At 42.3% G+C, this 15290-nt stretch overlaps 1 protein-coding gene across 1 annotated transcript in view; it reads right to left on the bottom strand.

Annotated features, from left to right (window-relative positions):
- Window positions 1-1286: 1286 nt before the first annotated feature.
- Window positions 1287-15290, bottom strand: part of ENTHD1 (ENTH domain containing 1) — a gene marked incomplete at both ends in the record, with an annotated part of 70998 nt that continues 56994 nt past the window's right edge. The window contains 2 exons of the mRNA XM_084878302.1: window positions 1287-1900; window positions 9495-9890. Of these exons, the coding sequence (XP_084734428.1) occupies window positions 1287-1900; window positions 9495-9890 (1010 nt within the window). The remainder of the gene's footprint in view (window positions 1901-9494; window positions 9891-15290) is intronic.

Genomic DNA, 15290 nt, shown 5'->3' on the forward strand with positions numbered 1-15290 from the left:
AGGAACAGAAACCGCCTCACCCACGGTGAACTCTAGCAAGAGAGCTCCTTCCAGCAAAGTCAAATCCAATGACTATGCAATGAGAATGAACTGGGGATGAACCATCCCTGAGGAACCGAAGTCTGGGATTAAGCTGGTATTCTAGAACACTGCAACAAAGGTCTTGAGGAACCTGCACGGCCCGGCACACTGCCCTGCCTTTCCTCCCGGGCCTCGTCTCCTCCCGCTCTCCCCTTTCCTCACTCACCGCAGCCACCCTGGCCTCCTTGACATTCTCAAGCCTGCCAAAGACCTTCCTGCTTAGCAGTTCCCTCCAGTGCTTGACTAGTTTGCATGAAAATCAGTTCTGATTTGGGAGTGGCATCCAGGCATGACAGTATTGTTTACACGTCCTGTATTTCTTCGAAATTTGTATCAGGAATCATCTTAGCTTTTTATAGAAAGTTGCTGAAACTGAGTGATGGGTACATGCAGCCCCTTATACTGTTCCATCAACCAAATACAAAACTAACAAGAGCTTCTCCAGGGATCCTCAGGCGAAACAGGAGTGAGAAGCATTGGCCTGTAATCCCCAAGCGAGACCATTCTGCTCATATAGTAATTGAGATATTTCCAGGTGAAAGGATGTTTTAATGAATTTAAAAGATACAAGATGGAAAATATCAAATTTATTTTTGAAAATACAAGAGAGTAAACATTTGAATTCACTTTGAAATATACATGAACAACAAAAACACCTGTACCATGTTCTGTTTGTCTCAACTAAATTCCCAACCAACATGGCATCCATAAGGAGGGGGAGGTTCTGGCCTTGGTTTGCAGAACACAAACGTGGCACGAGGAGATGTAAAACCCATGCCCCACACTCAGTCTTCCTAACTCAAGGCGAAGGCTTGTTGCCAATGACACCCCACACAGATGAGAAGGAAAGGGCCTCTCACTGCCAGCTCACCCCAGACTCTACAATACTCATTTCCCCTGTGAGGGCTTACCTTAACTTGCACTGCTGTTTAAATGTATTTTAACTTAAAGAACATGGAAGAATGAAATTCTCTTCAGTTTCAAGTGAACTAATATCTAAATCTGAAAATATTACCAAAGGTGAACCTTTTCTGTTTAAAAAAAAATAAACCACCCAAGTGAATTTATTGATGTGAAAGATACTTGTTATTAAATCTGACAAAGAAAAACCAAATTGTCAGTCTATTTCGCCATAGTAATGAGAATCTATCGCAGGCTAACTCAGTGTCGGGGAAGTGGAACCACATGAGCTCTATCAGATTTGGTTACTGGGGTGACTCTATTGGATCTGAGCTCTCCTCAGAGGACTGGGGCAGCGGCGAAGCCGTGCTGGCTTGTGGGCTATTCCCACTCATCCTTACCAGATGGCTGTTGATGACACAAAGTTCTTGTATCACCATACTCAGGTCTTCGTGTAGTTTGACTATTGCATTTTTTACCTCCCCTAGAAGACCCTGAATGGAACTGTCTGCTTTAGGCTCCTGAGGCGGGCCTTTGGTTGTCTGGAAACTAGGACAGGGCACAGAGGTGAAGTGGTCTACACTTTGGGTGGAAAGCCCTACCCAATTACTGCTGGAAATGGGACTTATCTTCTTCTTAGCAGAATCAGAGTTATCTGGAAGACTTTCCAGTAGATTGAAGTTGTCCGTTTCTTCATCGGAAGACAGAGGGCTCCTAGGAGCAAAGGGGTGACGAACCCTCGCTTTCTTATCTTTATCTTCAAAGAAGACAGAAGAAGACTGTTGATGGGACAAAGCCCAGTAGGAAGGTCCAGTCAAAATCCGCGGTAAGAGAGGAGCACACTTGTCCGGAGAGGCCGAGTCAGGAGACGATATGGAGAGAGTAGAAAAGGAGGATGTCCCCTCAGAGGTGGTTGACACTAAAACGTATAAACGAGAAAGATTATGCAACATACAAACGAGACTACTAGCTAGAATAATTTTACAGCATCAAATCGTATCTGAAAGGTCTCAACATAAATACTCTACTTAGAATTTGATGTGCAAAATAATAATAATAAACCTAACGCAGGAAACAGAGAAAAATCTAAAGTTTTTCTAATGGAAACTAAAATAAAATGACCAATATTTATCTTCACTCTCAGATCCTGACTACCACATTTTTATATTCCACTTGTCAGAGAGAGCAGAAAGTCAAGCATTACGCCCCATTCTACCGATGGCATTTTAAGTTGACATTTAAAATATAAAGTCTGAGAAACCTGCAACTTACATTCCTTCTCCATTTTTTTCTTCTACAGAGAATACTATGGCAAAACGAACAACCAACTACAGGTATCAAAAGTTGTGAAACTGATTTTTCTCTCTCAATAGTCAAATATGTCAAGACTGAAGTCCAGTTCATCTGAGATCCAGAACACTAGTGCATGCATGCAATTAGTTTTCCACCGAGAAACTGCATGTAAAATAAAAAAGCATTCTAAGTCTATTCTCCATAAAATTAAAGATTTAATAACATTTTAACTTTCAGGAAAAACTGTATTAAATCTCTTCTTCAGCCCTTCACTCTAAATCACTATTTCCCAAAGTGTATTATGAGGAATGCGGCGTGCCTGACGCTGTAACAACATGATCCGGGCAAACGGGGCTTCCGGGTCAATTCAGACTAGTGACTGCGTACTGCGCCTCCCATTCGATTGGCACAGTGTGTACTCGTGCTTTCCCAGACTTTCTTGGACACAGAACTTTTTCTTGTCTCCTTGGAATATCTATGTACATTCATTTATGAGTTAGGTGGTACAAATGGTTAGTTCTAAAATCTTTGAATCTAACTCTGGACTTGCTACTTAAATTGAAAAATAAAAAACCTTACTCTCTATAGTCATAGAACAGGGAAATCAATGCTTACCACTTAGCACCTATGACTTATAAATTACTTTATTTTCTTTAAAAAAAATATATATTTTATTGATTTTTTTTTTTTTTTTTTTTTTTTTACAGAGAGGAATAGAGAATTAGAAATATCGATGAGAGAGAAACATTGATCAGCTGCCTCCTGCACACCCCCCACTGGGTATGTGCCTGCAACCAAGGTACATGCCCTTGACCGGAATCGAATCTGGGACCCTTCAGTTGGCAGGCCGATGCTCTATCCACAAAGCCAAACCAGCTAGGGCTATTACTTTCTATCTTACTTTATTTCCTTTACATACTCACATCCCTTTAAACTCAATTGGACCTCTTGCAAAAATTATGGCTGGTGTAGGCGGCTTCTATTTTCTGCTTCAAAGCTTTCCAGATCTCGGGAAAAATCCCAATCACAGAACTTTCCGGGTGAAATGAGTTCTCTAGTGACGCAGCAGCAGGATGGGAAGGGAAGCAGCATGTCATCGGCACATGGTCAGGAGGAGACCAGCCCCCTTGAGACTCAGGCTGGCTTATCCACTGTCTCTCCTTGGGTTAAAAGGGGCACATGCTAACGATGAAAGCCTCAACATATACGTGCCCTGAGTCACACGACATGTCCCTGCACTAGCCTCCTGTGTGGCTCTCCTGTGTCCTACGCCCCGTGTCTTCTCTTTCGTGGTTTACTCTCAGTTTGGAGTAGCACAGTCTCCAGCAGTTCACTGGAAAAAAGAACTTGCTTGTTTGAAAATGTCTATAAAGAATGCAAATCTTTACAAAAAAAGGGAGAGTGGGAGAAAGCAAGAGAGGCTATATTTAATTATTAGAAGGTAGTCACAAAACCTTAGCAATATTTATATTTCATTTCTCAAATTGTGCATGAGTTATAACTGGGATCAATAGATGAAAGTTATATGCCGAAACCGGTTTGGCTCAGTGGGTAGAGCATCGGCCTGCAGACTAAAGGGTCCTGGGTTCGATTCCGGTCAAGGGCATGTACCTTGGTTGCGGGCACATCCCCGGTGGGGGGCGTGCAAGAGGCACCTGATCAATGACTCTCTCTCATCGATGTTTCTAACTATCTCTGTCCCTTCCTCTCTGTAAAAAAAATCAATAAAATATATTTAAAAAAAATAGATGAAAGTTATAGGAAAACAGATTTTAGCCCAATTAAAAAAAAAAAACAACACGTAACATTTTCTAGTGCTTGTCCACACATGAAGTGGGAGCGGGGGAAAGGGTGAGGTTCCTGGCACTCATGGGCTCAGGCATGGCCGTTTGCAGGACCGTTTCATGAATCAGGTGGACAGACTATCTGTCCTTGATGAGACTCCAAAATTCCAGGCCCCAAAGCATATCTTGAAGTTACTAAGAAACTATTCTAGGAATAGTGCACACTGGTCAGGAAGAATGATTTTAATGAGAAACACTTAAGTAGGCCAAGAGGAAATAATATTTAAGTCAAATATTACCTTATATTTTTTGAGGATAACCACTTATGTTAGTCACATATATACAATGCGGTTAAAATACCTGCGCTTTAGGAACAACTGCAATAATATGAACGATAAAGATTAGGAAAAAAATCTGGACTTGGGTGGTTCTCAGAGTTGGTCCCTGACTCAGTAGCAGTGGCAGCGGCAGCACCTGGGAACTTGTTAAGGACAAAGGTCCTGGCTTCACTGCAGACCCACTAACTCAGACAGAGTGTTAACAAGCCTCTGGTGTGAGAAACCCGCTCTCCTGCACCTCCACCCTGTTTCCTCTGCAGCGGCGGCGGCTGGCTAACTAGCTCACCACCACTCAGTTTAGCAGCTTTGATTCTGGGCTCCGTGCTGCCTCCGCTCCTAAGGAGCCACTTCACCTCTAATTGCTGCGCCATTTGCTTTTGTTTCCAAACACAGCGCAGCTGCACCAGACACTTCAGGCAGCTCTGGGGGCAGCTCCCCGCCCGCTGGGGTCCCCTTCTCTGACGCACTTGGAAGCTATGAGGGTACCTCTTTAACTCTCATCCCCTTCAAGCCGATCTGCCAGAGCCGAAACCCAGCAATTACTGCAAATAAGCTGCAGTAAACGTGTGATGTATGCACACCAGTTAATGCTCCGCTTGCCTGAGGATCACACCGATGAGACGAGCCCAAGTGCAGTTATCTCTAACTTTATACTCCCGAGGAACACCGAACCATTATATTACAACTTTAAATTTAAAAAGCATTTAGAACTCGTGGGTGCAAAAGTAAAATGAAAAATACATTTCTACAAATATTTTAGAACTTAGCTGTACTTTGAATACAGTTCGTTGTAAACTACAGGGATTTTTTTCCCCATTCTCCAATTCATTTATTTCAATTTTCCTAAATGGTTTATAATGGCTGTCAAGTTAGCTCTACACATAAATTAAGATATTCTGATTTTGTCCAGTGGTTAAAAAATATTTTACACAAACCTTCATAGCAGAATTATTTATAACAGTCAAAAGGGAGAACAACTCAAATGTCCATCAACCGTGAGTGGATAAATGAAATGTGTTTGACTATACAATGGAATATTATTCTGCCATAAAAAGGAACAAAGTGTGATATATGCTATAACATGGATGAACCATAAAAGCATGTAAAGTGAAGGACACAGTCACCAAGGCCCCATGCTGTATGACCCACCATATGAAGTGCCCAGAACAGGCAATCCATGGAGACAGCCAGGAGACTGTGGTTGCGGGCGTTAGGGAGGGGGGAGTGAGGGGGCTGCTGTGAGCACGGGCTTCTGGGAAGACGGCAGCTGGAGGAGGTGCTGTACTGTCTCAGGCAGGGCAGCAGCTTGGCCGTGACTTCCGGTGGGACAAGGCCCCTTCAACACAGAGCTTCTGAACGGCCCAACCCGTGGCTCAGGACTAGCCGAAAGGGTTTGCAGAACTACTTCCTATCGTTTTCCCACTTCTTTTGAGGAAATTGTTAATTTTTCCGGCTCTGGAGTCCTGAGTGAAGCTTTTGAGAGTCAAAAGTTATATGCAGATTTTCAACTGCTCACACAGGTGTTGGGATCCCTAACCCCCGTGCTAAGGGTCCATTGTAGCAGAAACCGGTTTGGCTCAGTGGTAGTGTCGGTCTGCGGACTGAAGGGTCCCAGGTTCGATTCTGGTCAAGGGCATGTATTATACCTTGGTTGCGGGCACATCCCTGGTAGGGGGTATGCAAGAGGCAGCTGGTCGATGTTTCTCTCTCATCGATGCTTCTAGCTCTCTATCTCTCTCCCTTCCTCTCTGTAAAAAATCAATAAAAAAAAGGGGTCTATTGTACTGTTTTTCCCATACACACATACTTATGATACAGTTTAATTTGTAAATTGGACACAGTAAGAAATTAATGATAACAATAAAATGGAACTATTATAACAACAATAAAAGTTATGTGCATGTGGCCACTCCTTTCAGGGGACCCTGTGCAGTCTCCATATGGCTCAGTGCTTTCTGACGTGACTCGCTGGCATCATTTGGAACACGTCTTCTGCTCATGTCTTCCACCCCCAGATTTAATGCCTTCTCCCTCGTAACTAAGCAGTTATCACCAGCTGCGGCTGGAACCTACAGTCTGAGGTGCGACAATAAAGCTAGCACACATTTCTTTTACCTGCCTCACAACTCACGGAGGACGATTTGTTCTTACCACAGAGCTTAGCAACCTCAGCACACGATTTCTCTTCTTCCCTTATTAGGTCACAACTTTCCCCCTTTCGCTTGAAAGCAGCACTGACTGGCTTCTCCCGGCACATCCACATGGCCAGCATCACTACTCTTATGCTTCGGCGCCATCACTAAGTGAAAGAACGGTTACATAAACACAAGCACCGAGAGACCTCACAGACCGTCTGACCACTTGGATGGCTACTCAGTGACTAACGGGCAGACGGCATACACGTCACGGACAGTTGGACAAAGGTGATGATTAATATCCTGGGCAGGACGGAGGAGAAGGCATAAGATTCCACTGTGCTACTCAGACCAACATGCAATTTTAAACTTATGAGTTGTTTATTTCTGGAATTTTCCATTGAATATTTTCAGTTCACAGTTGGCCAGAGGTATGTGAAACTTTGAAATGCAAAACCATGGAAAAGGGAGGCGGAAGGCTAGTGTATTACCTTCCCTATCCTCCATCATCCAGAGTGATGCCAGCGTCCATGGAGACTAGTCATCCATCCTCACCTCATCATTTCTTGAATCCTCAACCAGCCATTCCCTTGAGTATTCCTTAGAACAGGTCATCACTCAGAACTGCCTCTCTCTGAAATCTTATTTTCCAAGATTACTTTCCTTCTGAATTTCTCCCAGCCCCCTCATTCCTTTAAATACACCTACCCTTTGGCCTCGTTGAGACCACAGATCTAATGATGCTTTTGTTTTCTCTACTCTACCAGTGTCTGCCTGGCTCGACCTCCCTTCTTGTCCAGCGTAAAATCCCATCATCCATCACTTTTAACCACTTTCTTGCTACCTCCTTGCTGCTGTGTCTTCTGCCTTACCTGCTGCTAATTCCTAATCTGAGAGTCAGCAAACCCCTCTAAAGGAATAGATAGCAAATATTTCAGGCTTTGTGGGACATACAGTGTCTGTTGCAACTGCTCAGCTCTGCTGTTATAGCACAAAATCAGCCAAAGACGGTATGCACATCAATTAGTGTGGTTGTGTTCCAAGAGCCCTGAGATTATAAAAACAGTCAGTGGGCCCGGCCAGTTTCACTCAGTGGTTAGAGCATCGGCCCTTGGACAGAAGGATCTCAGGTTCGAGGGCATATATCTCAGCTGCAGGCTCGATTCCCTGATTGGGGCACGTGCAGGAGGCAACCAATCAATGTGTCTCTCTCACATAGATGTTTCTCTCTCCCTCCACTTCCTCTCTACTTTCTCTTAAAAAATCAATGGAAAAATATCCTCAGGTGGCCAGGGTAGTTTACCAATCCCTGTCCTAACTTTATTCCAATTTATGTATCTACCTTTTTCATTCTCATCCCTAGGCTGCTCGGCACTGCTGGAGAAAAGCACAGACCCCATAACCTAGGATTGCTGCCAATGACCACTCCTTCATCTCGTCCGCTCTCCTCAGTTCCCTCTTCCATTTTCCGGAGTGGCTCTTCTAATCCACTCCAGTCTCCTCACAGCCGTAACATCACTCCAAGCGCCTCAGTCTTGGCAGGTGACATCAGACAGTAAGATACTGAGGCCAAGACTACAGTATATGGTATTGGAGGCTTAATACATCTTAATTATTAAAATCAACAAAACCCGTACCTCACATTGATACAGCCTTTCTCCTCCTTCCTTACAGGACCTCAGGGTGAGGCGACTCCCTTTCTGTGCTGATTCTAGGCCACCGCCCCCAGATCATGCTCCATCTTGGGCTACCTCCCTCTTCCTCACCCTTTCTTGTCTCCTAGCTCTCACCCAGTTTCCTTTCCCAAATAGCCTCTGAAGTGCCGCCTCCCTGTTTCACCTCCTCCAAACCCATTCTCCACACTCCGAGAGAGGGTAATATTTTTAACACACATTGGTAAAGCCACTCACGGGACTTAAAACTGTTAAGTGACTTGCATTGTCTCCAAAATAAAGCCCAAACCTAACCTGGCAGACGCAGCGCATCTATCCTGGCTTAACTGTCCCATGTTTTCTTCTATTACTTTTTCATGTACATTTTCCATTCCTTCTCTACTGAGCTGCTTTTAGTTCGCTTATTAAGTATTGAGAGCCTCCTAGTGAAGGCACTGTGGTAGGTGCTGAGGATATAATAATAAACAGGGTAGATATGGTCCCTTCCTGCATGAGGTTCCACTTTTGGGGAAAGACATTAAAAACTTAATGCATATATAATTTTATTTAATTAGAGTGACAATAAGTGCTAGGAAGAACAATTGTAGGATACTAAGATAGCATACAGTTGGGGGGATTTGAAATAATCCAGGGGTCAGGAAATCTTGAGGAAGTGATGTCTGAGCTGACCTCTAAAAGATGAGTAAGAGCGAACTAGGAAAGCGGTGGATTAGAAGTCAGAGGGGACAAGAGTCGAAAGGTGGTGAAGCCACATGGTTTCTTTGACAAATGGAAAGAACGTCAGGCTGCTGAGAGGCAGAAGCTGGGCTGCGCAGGCTGGGAAGGCTATTGGGTCGTCAGGAACATGGGAGCCGCCCACGGTTTACGTGGGGAGATTAGTCCTCAGGTCATTCGGGCTGCTCTACGGAGAATTAACTGGGGCTTCACAGAATTTCCTTGCTCAGTCACAACTCTATTATTCCTCAGCCTGCATGCCCTTTCTGGAAGGACAGACGTTTACTTGCTCCTGAGAATAAACGAGAAACAACCAAAAGGAAGCTCTTGTGTATGCCAGTTCTTTCTAATGTGATCGCCACCAGAACTGCTCAGAGCTTGTGCTTCAGTGGAGCACTGTCACCCACAAGGGTGAGCTGCCCATTGCCCCTTTAATTAAAGGGCACTTTCCCAACTGAGCAAGTCCTCTATGGCACGCACATTTTAATGCCCCTGGATGGAGAGTGAAAGGGGAAGAGAGCAAAGTAAATGAAGAATGCTTCAAAAGAGCATTTTTGTGTGTGTTTTTAGACTCACCCCATTCCGTTAAGCTCTTGAGGATATCAACATCCCTCTGAACGATGCTGGGCTGGGCTGGTTTCTGAGCGTCCTTCTTGGTTACAGTCTCCGTCGCTGGGTCAAATGTCTTGAACGAGGGAGAGACATAGAGTGTCTCTACAGAGGCCCGGTTATAGAAAGTCGAATCCGACTTGGATATTCTTACACTTGGATGGACGGACTCTTCTTTACTCAGTGACCCAAATGCTGGTAAAGTTGTCAATTTTTCAAAATTTTTTGCAGTTGACTGCTTTTCTGGAGGCATTTGAAAAGGGTTTTCTGTGACAGTATTTGTAACGGTACTCTCTGGTTTCTTGTCCAAATTCACATTTGTCTGCAGAGTTGGTTTTTTTTCTGAGGGAGTAGGTACAGCACCTGTAAAATAACAAATCAAAACTGAATACACTAATTGTTTCTGCCTTCTTACCGTGTTTCTCCTCTGCCTCTTTGTTTTGTGATATATATATATATATATATATATATATATGAGATAGAGAGCCAGAAACGTTGATGAGAGAGAAACATCGACCAGCAGCCTCCTGCACACCCCCCACTGGGGATGTGCCAGCAACCAACGTACACGCCCTTGACCGGAATCGAACCCGGAACCTTTCAGTCCACAGACCGACACTCTACCACTGAGCCAAACCGGTTTCGGCTCTCCTCTGCCTCTTTGAGCTGTACCCGCACTGTAACTGTACCCGCATCGGCCTCAGTCATTCGGGGGCTGCCTTCGCTCCTCACTGAGCACATGGAAAGGAAAGCTTCAAACAACTTGTCTTAAAATATTTCCCCTTCACCTACTACTGTTTCTGAAACCACTATGTTTTTAGTACTTTCATCTTTTATTTGTAAACCAGATAAACTAGAGAAAACTTGGCGTATTATATTGGTCTATCCTTACAGAATCCCCAGTCACACACACAAAAAGCCTTTTTCCCCCTGAAATTATATATATTAAAAAAGTCTTCTTGCCCCAATGTTACAACAAAGCCCATGAAAGAAAATCACTACTTTAGGTAGTGGTCTAATTTTAATAAATCCTTTGTCACATGGGAGAGAAGAGGCCATCTTTCAGAGCTGTTGTGATGATTACTAAAATGTTAGGTTCCATCTGGTCAGGGATCTTTGTCCATTTAATTAATATCACCAAGTATCTGGAGTATGACAAAGTACCTGTTCTATAACAGATAAATAATAATTATAAATAGAAGGAGCTGAGGAATTGCAAGGAGTTGATATGTAAGGGGGTCAGATATAGGGATATCTATGAATTATGAGCCTAGTCCAAATTTCCAGGTGTACACTGTTATCCATGCTCAGCCCTACGGTTTGCTCTCAAGTAGTTTCACCTGAACTTGAATATGGACAGAAAGAAAATTATTTCTAAGAGAGAAAGAGTTCTTGAAATTAAAAGCATAACTATGTGAGAGAGGACAATAGCAAGATTATGTCATTCGAAGCTCTGAAAGAAGAGGGTACAGGAGCTGTGTAATTCGCTATCTGGTGTTTGCATATCACAATGTTCATCGCAGCCTACCTCATAATGCACATTCATATGTTAGCAGCACCACTTTCAGGCAATGAGTGACTAAGAAAAGAAAATTTTCTTAGACTCTAAAAACCTTCCTTTCGATTTTCATCCATAGTTGGAGGCCAACCACGGGCAAAAACGCTGCTAGTATACCAGCTAGACAATTCAAGAAATGTACATCACTACCTCTACCGGGAATTCCATTTCCCCCAACCTTTTCATCTCTGAACTTCATTATCTTTCAAAACTCAATTCAAGAATCACCTTCTTTATATCCTTTTCTCTCCTGCCTGTAACCTATTGTTGTCTTACATATCCCATTTGGAATCCTGTGAATAACATTTCATCTCATTTATTACAAGGCTCCTCTCCCCCACCTGCAAACAGGCTCTCAAGGAGACCCTGTTAGGAGTCACCTTTGTATCTCAGCACCTAAGAGTGCCACCCGCACAGGATGTGTTCGATAAATGTTTGAACACTTTTGAGTGAAGGACAGACTGAAGCACAAGGACCAAGAAAAAGTAATGATGTTGTTTTTCTAAATTGAATATAGCTTACTTAATAGTGATGAAAGGAAACAGAGAACTGGTAGATGAAAACGACTTCTAGAATACTCTTAATTTGCATACGAGCAAGTTATATCTAGTTGGTAAAGGTTCTGTTAAAAATACTAACATATTCCTAGAATACTAGATTTACAGTATTCCAAAGTACATGGGTACATCTCCATATTTATATAAAAGTAAATTTTAGCAAAATATTTTCCGTTGACTTTCATTATACATGTGAGAAAGATGGGAGTGAGGGGAAAACCATTTTCCTATATGGTTGCAAGATTCTCATTGTTTATTTTTAAATATATACATATTTTTTATTTCAGAGAGAAAGAGAGAGGGAGAGAGAGAAAAACATCAATGATGAGAGAGAATCATTGATTGGCTGCTTCCTCCACGCCCCACACTGGAGATCGAGCCCACAACTTGGGCATGTGCCCTGACCGGGAATCAAACTGTGACAGCCTGGGTCATAGTTGGACGCTCAACCACTGAGCCACACAAGCTGGGTGCAAGAGTCTAATATTTCAAATGAGATGGAGATATAGTGAGACTGTGAAATGTTAAGGATATATAATTTAATCCCTGGAGAAAAAAACTAAAATTCATGCAAAGAGGTATAAATTCTTCTGCACAGAAGCCAACTGATAAGTTAAAAATTTTAAAGTATTGAATTAGCTCAAGAGAAGATAGCAATGGAAGCACAGAGGAACAAAACACAGGTGGGACAAACAGATGGGACAAGAAGAAAGTAAAATAATAAATCTAAATTCAAGTGTATTTGTAATTATACTAAAATGCAAATTATAAAGCATAAATTTTCAGACTGAATAAAAAATAAGATCCAATCGTATGCTGTATACAAGAGACAAGCTTAAAAACAAAGTCACACATAAGTTGAAGGATTGAAAAAAAGATATCATGCAACAACAAACCTAAAAAAGCTTAGTAGCTACCTTAATATCAGTAAAATAGGCTTCAAGACAAGGAGTATTACTTGAGAATAAAAAGGGCATTTCATAATGACAAAAGGCCACATCTTGAAAATATAACATTATAAGTGTGTAAATGCCTAATAATAGAACTATAAATAAATGAAGTAAAAAATGACAGAATTAAAGAGAAAATTAAACAAACCCCACTAAATCACATTTGGCAATTCTGACATGCCTCTCTAAGCAACTGATAGAATAGATGAAATATCTGCATGAATACAGAAGATGTACACAACACTATCAACTCTCTTGGCTCATTCAACATCTACAAACCACCACACTCAGCCCTCGCACTGTTTTTTTTTTTTCTCCTTGAAACTCATTCCTCCATAGATGCTTCAGCAGAACTTTGCTGGCTCTTCTCCATCTCTCTAGGCAATCTTCTCAATATTCCTCCCTGGCTCTGTTTCCTCTAAATTGCAGACATTCTATTCTTGACTCTTTTATCTTCTGCTCCTACAATCTCCAGGGTGATGTCATCTATTACCTATTTAAACTAGGACTAGCTCTAGCACTTGTATGCAGGTAATGCACACATTTTAATTCTCAGCCCAGACACCTGCTAAGGTCTAGCCCCAAATATACATATTCCTCTGCACAGGGAGGTCTTATTGCCCTCCAAGCTCCTCATCCTTGGGTGTACATTTTACCTCTATTAATATGACCATCAAGCACAATTTATCATAGCTAACATTTGGAAACAGCCTAAGTGCCCATCAGGAGATGAGTGGATTAAAAAACTGTGGTACATCTACACAATGGAATACTGTGCTGCAGTAAAAAAGGAGGAATTCTTACCATTTGCAACAGCATGGATGGAGCTGGAGAGCATTATGCTAAGTGAAATAAGCCAGTCAGAGAAAGATAAATACCACAAAATCTCACTCATTTGTGGAATATAATGAACAACATAAACTGATGAACAAAAACAGATCCGGAGACAGAGAAGCATTGATCGGCTCATCAAACCTCAGAGGGAAGGTAGGGGAGGGTGGGGGTAAGGGGGAGAGATCAAACAAAGGACTTGTGTGCCTGCATATAAGCCTAACCAATGGACACAGACACCAGGGGGTGAGGGCATGAGTGGGGAGTGGGGGGCTAAAAGGGGGAATAAGGACACATATGTAATACCTTAATAAAGAAAAAAGTAGAAATAAAAAAATGACAAACACCATATGATTTCACTTATATGTGAAATCTAAAGAACAAAATAAACAAATACACACACACACACACACACACACACACACACACACACACACACACACTGACCATCAGCTTCCCAGCCACTCAGGTAAGTTTGGAGCTGTGATTGCTAGCACAGCTCTGAGAGGTCTCCCATGCTGTCCCCTCAGTTCATTCTGCACAGTGAGCGTACCCAGAGTGACCTTTCTAAAACGAATATCAAATCATGCTACTTCTCTCCATTACTTCTTCGAACTACTTCATGTGGTTTACAGGCTTTACATAAATTAGACCTATTTGCCTCTCTCGTCTTATTTTTTTACTACTATTTTTCCTGAGAGTATATGGTCCTGCTACCCTAAATTCTTTCATTTCTTCAAATTTACCATGTTTCCTCTATGCACCAGCCTCCATCCATGCTGTTCCTTTTGCCTGAAATGTTCTTCTGCCTCTTTATATCTGATTCCCGACTTCCAGGGTGATGTCCATTAGGTGGACATACATGTGCATGTCTCTGCATTTTTGCTTGTGCTTTCCCTCAACCTAAAAATCCTTCATCCCTACCCTTCCTCTATCAAAAACTGCTCCGTTCTTCTACACTCAGTTCACATACAACCTCCTTTGTGAAACCTTTTCTTTATTCTCCAAGTTAAAACGAATCTCTCTCTTTTTTTTTTTGCTTTTGCTTAATCCAACGTGAATATTTATATTTTCACTTATTTCATATTTCAAATATTACAAATTTGGTAAATATGTAATAAGTACAAGCATGTGGCAAGCACTATTCCACGCTCCGAGAATAGCAGTAAACAAATGGTTGTTTATGGCTTGTTATAATTTCCTGTTTATAGATCTGTCACCTCCAGTAGACTGCAGGCCCCTTAGGGCACACATCTTGTTCAAGGTGTTCAGGCCAAAGGTGACTAGCAAAGTGCCTGACACTCATTTGATACACGTTTGTTCAATGAATCAGTATCTGAATAGCTTAATCATTAAACTAAACTCAACGGTAGAGAAAGCCTTAAAGGACTTTGTGATAGAGGCCAGGACCTGAGACTTTCAGCATCACACAAAGGTTAAAGGGCAGAAGTAGGACCAGAACCTGAGGTTCTTGAATCCTAAATCAATGTTCTTTTTATGAGGGGAATAAAGGAAGGAACAAAAAATCTGGCAGAGCCTGTTGTACCAAGTATTTCTCTACTAACACTGTTCTAATCAGTCAGAACTGTGAGGGATCACTCCACCTGTCCTGGTGGTGCCTTCAGAGGTGCGGGGCCGTGGGGAGGGGACTGAGTTAAGTACACAGTTGGCCTACGTTCTTGGACTCACATAAAAAAATGAATAGCATTTACAGAACATTTTTTGAAGCCTAGGAGAACTTGTGGGGATTTGACGGAGAACAGCAATGAATACTGTCTTTATATGTTTAAACACAGAGCACATAAATGCATGCTTGTAAACACGCAAATGACTGTTTCAAAAGGGCTTCCCAACTCTCTCTGAATGT

This window comes from Pipistrellus hanaki (assembly GCF_964339955.1).
Source record: "Pipistrellus hanaki genome assembly, chromosome: 3".
Taxonomy (NCBI): Eukaryota; Metazoa; Chordata; class Mammalia; order Chiroptera; family Vespertilionidae; genus Pipistrellus; species Pipistrellus hanaki.